General features: G+C 54.8%; 1 protein-coding gene across 3 annotated transcripts in view; it reads left to right on the top strand.

Annotated features, from left to right (window-relative positions):
- Positions 1-17,324, top strand: part of VIPR2 (vasoactive intestinal peptide receptor 2) — a 113,512-nt gene that overhangs the window by 34,233 nt on the left and 61,955 nt on the right. For all 3 annotated transcript variants that reach the window (XR_004032971.1, XM_030825696.1, XM_030825697.1), the window contains exons 3-4: positions 308-415; positions 5,542-5,639. Coding sequence is in view for 2 of the 3 variants with exons in the window: in XM_030825696.1 (XP_030681556.1) it covers positions 308-415; positions 5,542-5,639 (206 nt within the window). In the remaining variant the exon portion in view is untranslated. The remainder of the gene's footprint in view (positions 1-307; positions 416-5,541; positions 5,640-17,324) is intronic.

Below are 17,324 nucleotides of genomic sequence, written 5' to 3'. Positions count from 1 at the left end.
ATACCCAGTGGTGCCCATTTCATCACACTAGGAAATGCTGATCACAAGAAGTAAGTAATGATTCTCTTAAAATTCAGAAGGTACATGATATACATTGAATTACTCAAATGCTTTCTACCACCATATGGTTATTCCTCCAAAGCTAATTGAGATGAACCCACAAGCTAACTATAGTCTCAATAATTGTGTTGGTGCAATTGTGTTTCACAGGAAAGGAGTTTGCGAGGCAGTTATCACATTAATGGCATTTCTATTTGTGATGCTTCTGTCACCTTGCACCTGCCTCACTCTGCTTCTCTCCTTCCAGCCTGCAGTGGCATCTGGGACAACATCACATGCTGGCGGCCTGCCAATGTGGGAGAGATGGTCACGGTGCCCTGCCCAAAAGTCTTCAGCAATTTTTACAGCAAAGCAGGTACTGTCCGTGGGTTGAGTTCCTGAGCTCCTCCAGGGTGTTTGCATCTGAGCATCCATTTTTTCCATCCAAGAAGCAGGAACATCACTTTCCTTCAGGCATCTCTTGCTACCCTGGGGGTCAGGGAACAGCTGTGGCATATTGGGGTAAGTGCCCATCTTAGGGAGCAGAAGGGCATCACCTGCCTTCAGCCAAACCCCAGAGAACAGGGCTACTGCAGGGAAAGAACCAGGGGAGACAGGAGCCAAATGGGAACAAAAGCACGGGAAACATGCGTGAGAGGGGAGGGGAGGCAAGGGGAGCATAAAGGAGGCTCCCCTCCTCCTGCTGAGTCGGCCTTTGACCTTGGAGACCATGCTCTGGAAGTTTCTGGGAAGTGGGAAGTGTGGCACCCAGAGCCTCCATGCTCAGGGCAGAGGCCCCAGGACGCACCTAGTTTATCGAACCCACTCCCCTGACCTCCCTGCCGCCTCACAGGTTTGATGCTGCCTGGAATTTGCAGTTTCTCTGGGCTTCCAGGCTCCTCCTCTGCACCCAGGGCATGCTCCGTATGCGGTGCTGCAAATATCTCTTGGCTGAATCCTGAGAGAAGGGTTTTGTTTGTTTTTGTGAGTGATTCAGATTTTCATAGTGTGAAGAAATCTATTCAGAAAAATAGAAAACAAAGGAAACATCTGGAAACAGAAAGCATAATACTTTGGAGCACTATGGAGAATTTGCTTTTATCTTGGACAGAGGTTAAAGGGTAAGGACTTTGGGAAGTAATAATGCTGTAGTGTTTTAAAGCAGAGTTTTGGAAGAGAGATTGGGACAGAGGAGAAGGAGATTCTGAAAGGAAGATTTTGACTTTCTCACCCCAAGTTGCCAGCAGAGCAGCCTGAACGTGGGGACCGTGCTTGCGTTAGCATCATTGCCCACCCCTGAGTTAGAATCTAAGTCACTTTAGAGAACCTGAACTTTAAGAACTGCCCTCCAATCAGTAGCATTTCTGCTGAGCAGCTTGGGCTACGTCCATTCTCCTGGAGATCTGGAGGAAACTGGCATGGACTCTGGCTTTTCCTAGTCAATGGCATGGTTCTGAGGCTTCCAGAAAGCACCCAGCAGCCTGGTAGTTTGCACATTAGCAAACACCAGAATCCAGTCCAGCCTCTGCCAGACAGAAGCCATCTGGGCACCAGGCGCCCAGGTCAGTGAGGCTCTGGCCCTGCCTGGAGCCTGTGAGAATGGAAACTCCCAGTCGGCTTTGGGTTAAATGCTTATTCCACCTTTTTCCCAAGCAGGGAGCATGACACCACCTTGCTATCGTGAGGAAACCTGTGGTGTTTCCCCAAGTCTGGGTACTTGAGTAGTCGCAGCTAGATGATCTGAAATGCAAGGAAAATACGCTTCTACTTTTTCAACTGATCACAAAAACGTGAGCTATGCGAGGACATGCACGAACTGTGGACAGATGGTCCCCATGGAATGTCTGCATAGAATTCATCTTTGGGGCATTAAATGGGCATCCTTTGCAAATACTTAGAGAGATGTGGATGGGACTGGGGGCCAAGCAGGGCTGGGGTGAAGCCACCTGGCATCGTACCACAGGGGCTGAGGCTTCAGAGACATAATTCAGCAGGATAACTGGAGAGTGTTGGGATGAAATGAAAGTCAGGCTTGCATCTGCATGGTGCTCTGTGGTCTACAGAACACTCTACACATGTGATGGCTGCTCCTCCCATGACCTGTAAGGAAAGCTGGGTCATAGAACACACGTGGAATCATTTCTGCCTGCAAACCCAGGTGTTCCAGAAATAAGTCACCATTCTAATGAAACGTTGTTTTCTCTTTTGATTTCTCATCCTTCCAGCAGGTGGGAGGTTTGGGGGCTGTCTGTCCTATGCTAGGCAGGTGGCCTCTGGGCATCATCACATGTGCCCGGCTCATCATCACAGTGACCAGCACACTGGCGCCCTGCGTCTCTGTGCCAGGCGGGACCTTGGGCCCTGTCCAGAAGCAGTAGGCAGCTCCTTCCCCAGGTCCTAACCCTGCCCTGCAGCAGTAGGACCCGGGATGCAAGTCCTCTCCCCACCCGGGCTGGACTTCACTGCTGCTGCTTGGGGAAAGCTGTGAGGATTAGGTGCTTCAGATATTTCCTGCCCCCATCCCTTCCAGGAAGCAATGAGCCAACTGTCTGCATAGAGGAGAACAAAGGAAGCAGGGAGCCAGGGTGAGAGGCACGAGGACTCATCACCAGGAGGACAGCCTTCTGTGAGCAGCTGCTGTTCATGCCCCATGCTCAGGGCCCAGGAGGCAGCTCCAACAGCTGTGTGCTGACCTTTCTCCCTTGACTTGCTTTCTGTGTTTCCAGTTGCTCCTGGTGCCCACCTGCCAATTCTGCATGGCACTGTTGTAGCCAGACCCAGGGCAGCAGCTCAGCCACCCATCCAGCACAGGTGTAGGGCCAGGTGTGGTTCTGAGCCTTTAAAGGGGCATCAGCACATCCCCCAGTGGAGGATGATGTAGGCTCGTGGGGCTTGGAATAGTGGCTGAGAAGCACTGAAGCCCTAAGGGAGGCCTTCAAGTATTTGTCATCCTGCAAGTGAGCATGCCCCCGCCCCCCACAACCTTTCTTTGCATCTCCCTGGCCTCTCTGCACCTGGGTGGCCTCTGACTGCACCCCTTGGCCTCTCTGCCCCTCCCTGGCCTCTCTCTGCACCTCCCTGGCCTCTGTCTGCACCTCCCTGGCCTCTCTCTGCACCTCCCCGGCCTCTCTCTGCACCTCCCCGGCCTCTGTCTGCCCCTCCCTGGCCTCTCTGTACTTCCCTGGCCTCTGTCTGCACCTCCCTGGCCTCTGTCTGCACCTCCCTGGCCTCTCTGCCCCTCCCTGGTCTCTCTGCCCCTCCCGGCCTCTCTCTGCACCTCCCTGGCCTCTCTCTGCACCTCCCCGGCCTCTCTCTGCCCCTGGATGGCCTCTGTCTACAACTCCCTGGCCTCTCTGCACCTCTCTGGCCTCTCTCTGTACCTCCCTGATCTCTCTCTCTACCTCCCTGGCCTCTCTGCCCCTCCCTGGCCTCTCTGTACCTCCCTGATCTCTCTGCAGGTTGCCACCTCAGTCATGTCCTGTCCTTCCACATCTGCCCCATGTGTCTCAGGAGTGAGAAGTCAGAAAGGATAAAGAACCTGTGAGGGAATCGGCACTTCATAGAATGACTTACTGACTTAGTTTTTGGAGTTTTATTTCAGCATCTTCTTTGGATTGGTAAACACTGATCTCCTGTAGGAAAGAAAAAAGGCTGCACCTCGCAGATGATGAGTGACAGGCTCAGCTCCCACTCAGGTGCTGGCTTCCAGGCTCAGGATAGGGGCCTGCAGGTGACAGCCGGCCTGTCAGGTGTGGTGCTTGGCCCATCGCTCACCAGTGTGACTTTGGACAAGTGACACGACTTCCTCAGCCTTGGCTGTCTCATCTCTGATATTAATTGAAGAGCCGCCTCCTGTGGTGTCAGGATTAACTGGGTTGATGCAAACACAGAGCCCGGTGTTCCTGAGGGCTCAGTGAGTCGTAGCGGCCACTACCACATGACTAGTATTATTATAATAACTATTATGAGTGCTGTTCCTGAGTCTGTGGTGGGCACATCATTTATCTTTGTGGACCTGTCTCCTTGTCTGCACAATGGGGCCGTGGGACCAGGTCTCTAGGAGTCTTGCCTGCTTTAGGGCTCTGTTTTGCCTCTACCGTGTACGGGGTCTCTGCAGCTAAGATGCCCCCAGACCCCACTGGGGCTCCCTGTGTAAGGTGTGGGCCTTGTAGTCAGAGCCCCTGATTAGTGATGGTGTCGGGGCGCCAGTGGGCAGGGCCAGCCCTGTGGCCTTGCTGAGACCAGTCTCCCACCCCACTCCCCGCCTAGTAGAGCCAGAGCCTGGCCCGGCCCTCTCTCTGCCTCTCATCACTGCAGGACAAGAATCACGCACGCACCCCACTCAGAAACTACTGAGTCTTCAAAGCCTTGTTTTCCCCTTCTGTAAAATGGGAACAGCAGTGCCCACCAAGTCTGTCTTGCAGGGTTGTCTTGAAATTAAAAAGTCATGAGAGTGAAAATATTTGCTAAATCCAAAGCCCCAGACCCTTCCAGTCACACAGGCAGGGAGACAGGGACCCTGCTCTGGCCACACCAGGCGCAGGAGTGCATGGAGGGGTCCAGCCTCCTGGGCTCTGCTGTGGGGGTGATCCTGAAACCATGCAGCCATGCTCGGGGCAAGGCTGGCCCGGCATTCAGTGCCTGGTTTTATTCTTACGGCTCGGACACCTTCAAGAGCCTTATCACTTACTGTTCTGTGTGGCCATCTGCTAAGGACATACACAAATACAAGGAACATTGAATTTCTGAGTTTACATATGATTTTAGTTCCTTAGGAGCAAAAGATGAGATTCTAAGGGAACAACTGCCTTGGTTTCCTACAAGTAAACTGTAATTCCGCCATCCTTTCTTCCAACACCAGTGGCCAAATGGAGCCTGCCCTACTGGTCATGGTTGGTGGTGAGGGCCTGGCCGGGAGGAGGGAAGGTGCTGTCAGGAACTGGGGCAGGCCGGGCATCCAGTCACTGTCAGTGGTGAGGGCCTGGCCAGAAGGAGGGATGGTGCTGTTGGGAGGAGGGAGGGTGCTGTCGGGAGGAAGCAGGGTGCTGTCAGGAACTGGGCCAGGCACCTGGTCACCGTCGGTGGCGAGGGTTCTGGCCGGGAAGAGGGAGGGTGCTGTCGGGAACTGGAGCAGGCAGGGTACCCGGCTCCAGGATGGCCAGGGCTTGGCTGTAAATATCACTTATGGTGGCAGAACCTAAGAGTCTGATAAGAATTTTCATTCTGCCCCAAAAGAACTACACTTACAGTCACGGTAATTATGACTTAGGACAGTGCGTTCATTCACATCTCAGGCCCCACCGGCCCTGAGAGGTGACCTGCTGGCCAGGCCACGTGGACTAGGAGGCCAAGGAAGGTTTTTTGAGTGGCAGCCCTGTCTCCTAGCTGACCCCTGGGTGTGGGAAGCATTTTAAGAGAGCACGGGCTCAGCACGGACTAAGGTCCCTTCTAAGGCCAGTTTTCATGGACTTGCAGATAAAATATCTGAATTTCACTTTCCAGGAAACATAAGCAAAAACTGTACAAGTGACGGATGGTCAGAGACGTTCCCAGATTTCGTCGATGCCTGTGGCTACAGCGACCCGGAGGACGAGAGCAAGGTAGGCTCCTGCGTGGTGCTGCGGTGGTGAGGTTCCACTTCCTAACACTGCACCAGCAGCCCCTCCTGCCCTGCAAGAATTATAAGATTTTTCCCGTAAATAATCCTCTGAGTACCAACGCTACTTCCCGCTTTCCAAGTTAAGCGAAGTTCGTGTTTCCGTTCTGCTGCCGGCACTTGGGATTGTTTGATTGTTCCAACATTTTGCAGGCAGGGAAAGGCCGGTTTTCTTGACCTGCTGTATGAGTGTCTGGGAGATAGTGAGGAGAACCTGAGAGTGGGCCCGCCTGCCCGAAAGTTACTTTTCAGATGGGTCCTGGAGAGCACGCCCTTTCCACATTTGGATTTCTTGTCCCATTTAAGATTTTGCCACATTCTGGGGCATTGAGAAGTCAGTGTCATGGTTTCCTGAGCCCTGAGCCTGCAGCAGGAGATGTGACCACAATTAGGGTGTCTTTTCAAGCTAAGAGACCCAGCTTGTCCTCCGCCAAGAGGTGTCTGGGAGCAAAGGTCCCAGGATGAGTCGGGGATCCCCCATCCGGGCTGCACAAACTTGCTGCAGTGATCTGGAGCTCTCGGGTGTTATGTCCACTGTGAACCCTTCTGCAGGGTTGTGATCTTTCAGTAATGAGGATGTTTCTCCCGAGTGTGGGATGTGTGTCCTTAAGCTCTGCTCGGGTCCATCCGTGCAAACTTCCCCAGCTCTGCCTCAGGCAGCTGCTCCTCCCAAGCTGCTCTGCGCAACGTCCTCCTGTGGTTTATCACCAGACAGACCTCCGTCCTTCCCTGCAGCCCTGGCAGCACCGTGTGGGTGGTGGGCGCCGTACCAACTCGCGGCCAGAGGTGTGTGCAGAGCGTGCTCCCTGCACGGGGCGAGGTAGGGGGCAGGGGATGTATTGGAGGCTGCTCTAAGGAGCCCCAGGAAGTATGGTGCTCCCCACATGCAAATGTTCTCCTACAAGCCCACAGAATTCCGGGGCGAAACCATCAGCTCATAGGCCGATCGCCTCCTGCCCTGACCCTGCTCCGCCTGCCCCTCCTGGAGGTGTGGCCAGCTTGTGGGCCGATCACCTCCTGCCCTGACCCTGCTCCGCCTGCCCCTCCTGGAGGTGTGGCCAGCTTGTGGGCCGATCACCTCCTGCCCTGACCCTGTTCCGCCTGCCCCTCCCGGAGGTGTGGTTTCTGCCCTCTGGGCCCCCAGAGGATGGTGGCAATGCTGCCTGGCTGCCTCTTGGGAGAATGAGCCCAACTTTCTCACAGAGGCTTTCTTTGCTCACTTCTTTAAGATTCACAACTCTAAGCCAGTTCTTTCTCCGCCAAATTATTAAACCCCAGGAAAGGAAGTATCTTATATGGTAACCAATATCCCAACAATTGGAAGATAAAACTCCTGACCCATGGTTTATGGGTCATTTTCACACTGCTGATAAAGACATATCTGAGACTGGGTAATTTATAAGAAACAGAGCTTTGATGGACTCACAGTTCTGTGTGGCTGAGGAGGCCTCACAATCATGGCAGAAGGTGAAAGGCACGTCTTACATGGCAGCAGGCGAAAGAGAGAATCAGAGCCAAGCGAAAATGGAGACCCCTTATCGAACCATCAGATCCCGTGAGACCCATTCACTACCACAAGAACAGTTGGGGGAACCGCCTGCATGATTCAATTACCTCCCACAACACGTCAGAATTATGGGGGCTACAATTCAAGATGAGATTTGGGCGGGGACACGGGAAAACCATATTACATGGCCAGTGGATAAGGTGGTGGTGGCTGACGTTGGCAGGTGTTACTGTGAGCCCACTGTCATTGTGTTCAGTGGATAAGGTGGTGCTGGCTGACGTTGGCAGGTGTTACTGTGAGCCCACTGTCATTGCGTTCAGTGGATAAGGTGGTGGTGGCTGACGTTGGCAGGTGTTACTGTGAGCCCACTGTCATTGTGTTCAGTGGATAAGGTGGTGGCTGGCTGACGTTGGCAGGTGTTACTGTGAGCCCACTGTCATTGTTCAGTGGATAAGGTGGTGGTGGCTGACGTTGGCAGGTGTTACTGTGAGCCCACTGTCATTGTGTTATTGTAGTTAGGCTTGAAAACAACTCACTGCATGGTTGGAGAAGCTGAGGCTTAGAGGAGTGGTGAGGTGTGCTCCCCACTGGTGAGCAGCCACAGCCAGGCCCTGGTCTGTCTGCTTCCCATGCAGTCTGCTTGTTGCCATCTGGTCAGGACAGCTCCTGGCCCTGCCGCCCTCCCTGAGTGGGTTGAAGGCATCTGCAGGAGCTGCCCAGCTGGGGACCGCATTGACCTGTGGGCCCGTCTAAGATGCGCTGTTCTCCATGGTGTCCAGTGGAGTTGAGAGAAGACTGAGTTGAGTGTTGGGGGCCCAGCTCCGGCGTGCATGGCTGGGCCGCATGTGAGCCCTTGAGGAAGGTCCTCAGGGAGGGTCCTGGGGTGCATGGCTACACTCAGCTCAGCCAGGGAGGGGGGAACATTGCGGCCTCTGTCATCACACACCGTGGCTGACAGCTGGCTCTGGTGTGTGAAATCACAGCAGTGACAATACCATCTGCCCCAGGCTTCCATAGAAAAGGGAGTGGCCAGGGGTCTCTGGGGCTTCTATGGCCTGGGGGTGATTTCAAGGTCCAGGTGGGATTCCCAGTGTGTTGGAGGCACCACCTCTGAGTCTTCATCTTCGTCTGCACCTGGCCGGCAGCCGTGCCTGGGAGACATTAGGACAGAGGTGCTGGTGAAAAGCAGAGACCAAGACCCCCAGCAGCATCACCCAGAGCCCCGTATGTGCAGGCTCCTTCCTTCATTCTCTCCTTCCTTTATTCACTCCATGAATAAGCCTTCCCTGGGAACCTCTGTTCTGAGCCCGAGCCTGGGTTATAAAGAGTGACGTGGATCTGGGAGGCAGTGACAGCCACCGCCTGCTGTGGCAATGGCAGCCCACAGAGTCATGCCCAAGCTCCTTAGCTCCTGCCGCCTCCTGGGCACACCCTGCGAGGCATCCCAGGGACACGTGGCAAGCTCTTCTGGGTCCATTGGTCCTTCATCAGGGCCCATAACTAAACCCTGCCTGCATGAGCATAGTTGCTCTGTGATCACCTGATGCTTTGCTGTTTAGTCTGAAGAACTATTTTTCTTCTTAATTAAACATTTCAGAGATTCTGCAAATATTATAAGTGCATATTCACTGCTAAGGGATTAGAAAGTCAAAATATTTTAAAGTGAGAAAGCAAGGAAAAGGATGGCACAAAACCAAAATGAATAATTTTTCTTCCTGTTGCAGTTTCTGCTCATTGAATACTTTGAATACTTGGTTGGTTTAGGGACTCGTTTCCAAGATGAAGCGACGGCACATAGCACAGGCAGTTCTGGAGGCTGCAAGCGCCAGAACAGGCCCCAGGCAGCCACGGGTGGACATGCACGGCCCTGGGCCGGCTCTGCCTGCTGGCGAGCACGGGGCCGCCTGGGAGCTGAACTGAACAGAGTTTCTCCTGCCCGGAGCTCATGCTTCGTCCCATCAGGCCCACTTGCTTCCCAGATTCACATTTTTAGTTGTGTTTCCTGCTTGCACAGGGCCAAAGTCTGCCCTGGGTGTTGTGTGTGCAATCATTATTGTTTATTGTTCTCAAAATTAATTAAATTTGAGAAAAAAATTAGCCTCCACAGAAGCCACAGACTTGGCTACATGTGTGAGGGACTCAGCAGAGAAGTGGGTGTGGGAGCCCCTGGGAGGAGAAGGGCCCTGGGGACCAGAGGGCTCTAGGGCAGCCCTGGGCACTGCTGAGCAGCTGCATCTCATCCGGACCCGGAGCCCGAGGGGCCGTACGGGCTGTGGCCGTGGTCTGGGCCTTTATTTGGGGTCTCACCTGCTGCAGTCAGATCCTGAAGCAGATACGGCAGCCAGGGATCCGTCTCCCTATCCAAGGACTTCCCACCTGTGTCCTTCTCCCGCCAAGACCAACTTTCAGGCCTGGGGGAGTCTTAGGTCTTCACTGAGTAAAGGGTTTCATCCACAGTGTATCAAGGAGCAACAGCCCCAGCCCTTGCCCTCCACAGCTGCTCCTCTCCACTTGCCCACCCGCACTTCGCTGTAAGCCACAGCTCTCGAGCAACACCACCAGCAAACTGAGGGCTCGGGATCACCAAGCGTGGGGGGCTCCCCAAGCCATGTGCTGGGGCCCAACCGCCCGGCCCTGCCCTGCCCTTCGCTTCATCCCATCACAACCCTTCTGTGCTGATGGCTGGGGGCCGGGGTTCCCACTGCGTGGAAAACAGAACGGCTCAGGCAGAGGATGGGAGCGGCAGCGGCCGGGCGTGTGAGGCTGGGGATTCCACTCGCCCCAGCAGGGCTCAGGTTTCCAAGAGGCCACGCAGGAGCTCCTGGGACTCATCGTGGTGGGGGCTCTGGCCCAGTGGGTCTGTGTGGGGGCTGAGACCCTGCCTTTCCAGCATGTTCCCAGCTGGTGCCAGTCGGAGTCAGAGCCTGGAATCCTTACGCGAGAGGCCAGAAGCCTTGGCCTCAGCAGTCCAGGCCTGAGAATCCGCCCAGCTGTCACTCACCGATGGCTGAGTAACTTTGCACAAAGCCCTGTGCCTGCCCTGTCCCACTCCTGGGATCAGACCCAGAAATCTCGGTCTGTGCATCCCAACTGGCTACAGTTGCTGCTCAGCTTCTGAAAGGTGCCTCTTCAAGCCTGTTTCTTGAAACAAGACACTGAAAAGCACACTTTGTGTCAAAAGCCCAAAGGGAGTGGGAATTCTCCTTAGTGATTTGGATTTCATCTCGGGCACCGATGAAAGAGCACGGAGTGGGGGCCTCCCTCCTTGAGTCAGGGTCAGGCAGGGGCAACGCAGTCAAATCTCTAAGACCCTGGGCACTCACAGGCCCTGCCATTGCTTCTGTGGTGGAGGTGGCCGGGGCGGAGCGTGGCGTTCCCGGGAATGGCCCCAGCAGCACGCCGTGGTGGGCACGCAAGGTGGCCGGCTCCTGTAAGGCTTCTGTGTTACATACTTGTTAACTCCATTCTTACATAAAAAGCACATCTGCTAAATTTAGCCAAGAGAACTGTTTGGCATTTCGGCCTTCCCATGCTTCAAGTGCACACATTTCTTCCGTGTTACGCCACATCCCTAAAAATAAGCCTCTGCCTCCCTCCAGCACTCAGGCCACCACGGTGACTCGTTCCCCCTGATGGCAGACTTCACTCCCCAGGGCTCCCATCCCTGGTGACAAAGATCACAGCAGCTGGCACCGCGGATGCCTTTGTGGGAGGTACCATCTGATCATCCCGCCAACCCTCCTGCAACCCTGCAAGGACACACCAGCCTCCCAGGGTGCCAGGAGGAGCCTGGCAGAGACCCCCAGAGCAGCCTGCCCCAAATCACTTCTGGGAGCAGCAGCGTTTCAGAAGGAAGCCTCCCCTCGTGGTCCTCAGGCCCAGCAGATGCCAAGCTCGGTGCCAGCCACAAGGGCATTGGCTCATCAAGTGATGGGAACAGGGACAGCTAGGCGGCCATGGACAGGGTGGGCTCGGCCATGGACACAGTACTGCGGAAGCATCCAGAGGTGGGTCGGGACGAATGCTGGGCCCGTGGCTGCTGCAGGGGCCACGAGACTAACCTCAAGCAGGGGCGGAAATCCGGCCACAGGCAGAAATCATTCAGCAGTCACCTGGCACAACCAGACAGGATTACGAGCACTTTTCTGCTGTTTAGTTTTAACCTGTGCATGTGATGCTTAATACTTTCCAAATAAATGGATGAGTCTTTTCAGGGCCAAAGGAGATACGGGACCAGGGAAGGAGGTTAAGAAGGAAATGCATGGATACGCTGGTGCCCAGGGACAGCGATTGGGTCTCCAAGTTCTTTAAGTTCTAAAGGAATCCACTAGGGAAGATTCTCCTAATGGGAGGGAGATGAAGGCGAAGGAATTAGAGGTCCACATGATCAGGAAGGTGGAAGGATGGAGGAGCACACCGGGATGATGTGCAGCGCAGGACAGGGGACCTGTAGGAAACACAGCAGTGCGCCAGGCGCTTCTGGGCATGGAGCTGGCCGATGCCGGAGGAGGGGAGGTACGTGCCTGGCACAGAATGGACCATCCAAGGTAGCAGGGTCTGCACACCAGGCTCTGCATGAAGGAGTGTGTGGCCCCGGACAGGGGTTGAAACTCTCCCAGCCTCGATGGATAGGAGGTCTGTCTTTGGGCTTGGGCAGCCTTGGGTGGGACCCCCGGCATTGTGCTCTAGGGAAGGGTCCAGCCTCCCTGCTGCTCCCCTTAGGGGGAGGTCTGTATGTGGGCAGCAGATGTTCAGCTTGGGCACCAGGCAGCTGGCTCTTGGGCCCCACAGGTGGATGGGGTGGGGGCGCTGGTTCCAAGAAGGTGTGCGCCCTGCAGCTTGTTGCCAGGAGCCCCCGGGGACTCTCCGGATCGTACACCACACACCACACTGGCCCCTCCAGGACACACAGCACATGCTCCAGGACTCAGCATTTATGGTCCTAAGAAACAACTGAATTGAAGAAAGTGTGGAAACCCAAAATTCAGGGCACTAGGGAGGTCTGTTAAAGACTTTAAAAAAAAAAAAGAAGGAAGAGTTTTGAAGGGATTCACCTACTGCCTGTCAGGTCAGCACCACCTGTCACGTTGGTGTGATTTGGAACCCGGATAGGAGCAGGGACTCGTGGAGACCACCATGGGCGGGATAGCGGCCGAGGGGGCAGAACAGCAGGGCCTTGAGTCTGGGGCTCCCAGTAACACTCCTGTTCTCCCTCTTAATAGTCCTTTTGCTCTATTTTCTGCTTTTTCAAAAATAAGAATATATTGGTTTTATATTTACAAAAATCAAATTTTAAGTACTAAAAAATTTATACGAGCTTTGCCTTTGAACCCCAGACTTTGCCAGTACAAAGAGGAAACTCAGTTGTCACATTCTGTCTGCCGTTATCTTTCTTAGAAGCTGTTTTGAAGTTAGTTGCAAGGACAGGGCCAGGTTCGCCGGCTGTGAGCCCCGTCACCGGCTGTGAGCCCCGTCACCGGGCTGTGAGCCCCGTCACCGGCTGGAGCCCCGTCACCGGCCCGGCTGTGAGCCCCGTCACCGGCTGTGAGCCCCGTCACCGGCTGTGAGCGTTTGCCTGGCCCTCACACTGGGTGTGTGCCAGTCACTTGAGGGTGGGTTGCACACACGCCTTTTCACCCTTTAAATGTTAGGAATCCCCTAAAAGCAGGGCTGTTCTCTTAAATCTCTTCAGTAGTGTCATCAAATTTAGGAAATGTCCCATTTTCACTACTGCTGTCATCTGATTTGCTGTCTCGGCTCCGACTTCACAGACTCCAGGCCAGGAGAGCGTGCTGTGTGTGGTTGTGGTAGCTCCCCGGCTTTAATCTGGAACTCTCCCCAGCCCCTCTCCATCATTGTGGCCGTGATGCCCTCAGAGACCTCAGCCCTCTCATTTCACGAAGTGGCTTTGCTGGGGTCTGTCTGATGTCTCCTTGGGACTCGGTTCAGGAGATCTGCCAGGTACCTGTTTTAAAGCAAAGTACAAATATTTGCTAGCAAAGCAAAGGCCCCCACTTCCTAGGTCAGTTGCATTTTTTTAATCCTAAACTCTATGCATGAACTAGGTCTCAATGGGATAAAAAGCTCCAAATGTCTCTGACTGTTTCTGTACTTCAGAAATGTCATGTTTGGATTTTAAAAGAAAAGAAGTTCTCCCTCTAACTTGGACACACCACAAAGGAAACACGTGGCTTAAAATAAGGTGTGTGGCATGGCATGGAGTCGCACTGATTACGGGCTGTCTGCCTCACAGCCGTGTATACGCAGGATCTTCCTCTTTAAAACGTCACCACCAGAGCCGGATGCCACCCTGCAAAGAAGCTGCGCAATCACGCTGCAGTTATCACCGCAGGCTCACTTGGGGTAACAGCAGTGCACACTCTTCTCTGGGAAACCAGCCCTTATTCAGAGGAGGAACAGGAGGCCACCCAAGGATATGTCTGCTGCTCCCCCAGGGAGAGCGGTGCCTGTGCACGTGGCCACGGCCTGGGCCTCCCAGCAGCTCTGGCTCCTGAGTGCCAGCCCTGGCCGAGGGGTCAGGGGCTCCAAGGGTTCCTGAGGGCTGAGCTTAGCTAGTGGCTGATGTCAGAAGCAGCCATGGACTCAACTTTCCGTGGGCCTTGGGCACTGTCTGGCCTGTGTCTAAATGATGTCCCCATTCCTCAGACAGCAAGATTTAAGGGGCAAGTTTCCACGTGCTCATTAGAGACCCTATGGCCTCTTCCTCTGCTGAGTCTGGAAGTGAAGCCACAGGTTTCACGTCCCGGATGGCAGAGGCGAGGCCCTGGCTCCCCTGGGGATGGAGCAGAGGGGAGGAGCCTGCCCTGCGGAGAATGAGACCAGGGTTGCAGTGAGAGACCATCCCCTCCTCCGCATCTGTCCTCTTGGGGCCTCTTAAATGATTTGGAAATCATTCCCCTAAAAATTGAGCCTTTCCTTGAGAGGTCAAGGCAGACTTTCCCATCACAGATGTGAGCCATTCCCCATCCTACCCTTCAGCTTCCTGCTCCCTTTCCATCACCCAGACATGACCACCAGCCCTGAAAGAGGGAGTCACGAGGGGTGCCCGTCAGCACTGGGCATGGGGTGGCCGCTGTCCAGGAGACCCAGGGACGCTGCGGGGTCTCCCATGTCCGGACCCAGGGACGCTGCGGGGCCCCCCTTGTCCGGACCCAGGGACGCTGCGGGGCCTCCCATGTCCGGACCCAGGGACGCTGCGGGGTCTCCCATGTCCGGACCCAGGGACGCTGCGGGGTCTCCCATGTCCGGACCCAGGGACGCTGCGGGGTCTCCCATGTCCGGACCCAGGGACGCTGTGGGCACCTGCTTGTTGCGGGTGGAACACCTCCTTGTTCCCATCTCGGATCCTGAGCCCAGCGCTGCTCTGCACTGACAGACTCCAGGGGAGTTTTCAGCCCGGGGAAGTGGTTATTTTTGTGAGAAATAAAACTATTTTAAAAAATCTCCCCTGAGCGAGGTGGAGAGGCTCCTCACTTCTGGCAGTGAGAGTGAGCTCCAGCCACACCTGCCAGCACCCTCGAAAGTGAGCGTGGAGCCGCGGTGCCTGCCCTGACTTCTACTAAAGGATGCTTCTTAAAACACGGTTGGTCTGAGTTTCCCGTTTCCCTCAAGGATGACCTCTGAGAAGATGGACGAGACCAGCCTCCTGTGTTGACGTTTTCAGTCTCAACCTAAGGAAAAGTAAATGAGCACACAAAGCTCTCAAAGTCTACAGTGTTTTTAAAAATATAATGACATTTACCTCTCACCTTCCTCCAGTAACTGCCAGTGTCTTGAAGAAATGTTTTCTGCCCCCAGCAGCCCCCACAGGACCACATCTCTCAGCTTGTTAGCAGCATCTCCGCTGCTTGGACGGGTTCTCTGAGTGGATGGCACCAACGCAGAAGTGGATGGCTTGTTCCACCTGCCTTGACTCCCCCAGGTCACCCATTCTCCCCGGAGAGGCTGCACACTCACATGTGTGTGTGAGTAACAACAGTCACAGCCTGTGCTCCCAATGCCTGAGTCTTGAGAGCAGTCTTGAGGCTGCTCTTGCTGGCAGCTCCGTGCCGCTGCCCAGAACCAGGCCCATGAGACACCCAGGGCCCAGGACTCTGAGACGCTGAGCTACAGTCCTTCCAAGCAGAAAGCCACGTTGCAAACACCGACCACCTCCATCTGGCAGACACACGAATCTCTGAAAACAGCCGAACCCGGGAGGCGGAGCTTGCAGTGAGCCGAGATCGCACCACTGCACTCCAGCCTGGGCAACAGAGCGAGACTCTGTCTCAAAAAAGAAAAGAAAAGAAAACAGCCTCCTGCCAAAAAGCATCCCGAAATTGCCCATGGAAGGAGGTTATTTTGGTGATTTGGTTCAAGTTATTTTGATGCCAGAGGCTGTGCAATTTGGAATGAGTCAAGACTCTTCAGTTTAAAATGGGAAAGGAAACGAATATTTGAAGATAAATATCTCAAAGGGCAGTGGCAGACCAGAACCCAGAAACCCTCCTCACCCTGTCATCTTGAGGAGAAAATCCCAGAGGAGAGGGTAAATGGGGTACTCAGGTCACTGTCTCCTCCTTTTGACCTCAGATTAGAACGTGGTGGCTGGGCCTGTCTGGAGGGGACAGGGTAAGACCCGCTCCTGTTGCACCCGGAGCTCTCGGCTTCATGAGCGTCAGATTCGCCGATTTCGCTCTGGGCCCCAGCCATCCATTGCTGTGTCCTTTTGCTTAAAAAGGGCTCAGCCTGCAGAGTCCACAGCTCAGGCGGAGGTGGGCAGGCTGTGCAGGTGGGAAGCCCTCACCTCAGCCTCTGACTCTGTCTTCACAGGAAAGCCCTGGGAGGTTCTCACTTCCGTTTTCTGAGGGACTAACTGCTGCCCAGGAGTTCAGTGGCATAATCTTGGCTCACTGCAACCTCAGCCTCCCAGGTTCAAGTGATTCTCGTGCCTCAGCCTCCGGAGTAGCTGGGACTACAGACGTGTGCCACAAGCCTGGCCAATTTTTGTATTTTTAGTAGAGACTCCTGGCCTCAAGCGATCCGCCCGCCTCAGCCTCCCAAAGTGTTGGGATTACAGGCATGAGCCCCTGCCCCTGGCCCAGGTGGCTTTTCTAACTGCGGTTGCTCAGGCCCATGGAAGGAGGACAGGTCCAGGCCCAGCTGACTGGGAAGCAGCCTTTGAGGCCAGGCAGGCTCCCGACCGCAGCTCTGAGTGTTCCAGCCTCCTCCTGTGGCACCGACCAGCGCTCGCGTTCCGGGAACCACGGGAGGCGGCCAGGCAGGTCTCATGGCCCCTCGTTCCCCCACTGCTGATGCTGATGGGGGAACGGGAGTGTGTGAGGAGTGACGTGCAGGGTGGGGCTTTCCCTGGGCCCCCTGTGAGGCAGTCGTGTGCGAAGGAGGCAAGGAGGGCTGCAGTTGTGGGATTACACAACCTGTCACATCCCTTCCATTATAAAAATTCCTTTCATCATCATATCACACCAAATAGCATAAATTATTGAGCGTTCACAGAGCACCTGGCACCATGCTGAACTCGGCATGGACTAGCTCATTCAGTCCCCCAGCCGTGCATGGGATAAGGTGCTGCATGACCACACTTTACCATACGGGGACACGGCTCAGAAGGGGCAGCCACAGACTCATCTGTGAGCAGGCGGTTCGCACGAGCAGTCGAGACATCCGCCCTTATCTTCTGCTTCGTATGCAAAGACCTCTATTAACCTCGCTGGTGTTGCTCCAGTTCCGTAAACCACAATTTGATGCTTCTACGGAGCTCCTGGGATGAAGTAGGTTCCCAAGGAATCCAGGCTTTGCCGGTTTGGTAAAATGGTCACAGGAAGTGGCCTCTGTGCGTGGTCCCAGTGTGTCTGTGCTGAGGTCACCGGCGATGGCGATGGTCGCAGGGGGTGGCCCCTGTGCGTGGTCCCAGCGTGTCTGTGCTGAGTGTCTCCTTTGGTGCCTGCCTTGCTTTTGATTTGCTGTCCCTTCGTCCACAGTAATTGTTTAAGTCCTGATTTGCTCTTCTTTTCTCTCCATGAGTAACTTGTCCCTTCCCCACGGTGATCCTTGCTAATCACAGGTCTTCTAGATGTGGAATGCCTTGCTCTCACAGAAATG

Source organism: Nomascus leucogenys, chromosome 13 (genome assembly GCF_006542625.1).
Source record: "Nomascus leucogenys isolate Asia chromosome 13, Asia_NLE_v1, whole genome shotgun sequence".
Classification (NCBI taxonomy): Eukaryota; Metazoa; Chordata; class Mammalia; order Primates; family Hylobatidae; genus Nomascus; species Nomascus leucogenys.
The sequence above is the reverse complement of the archived record's forward strand: the minus strand, read 5'-3'. Positions and strand labels throughout refer to the sequence as shown.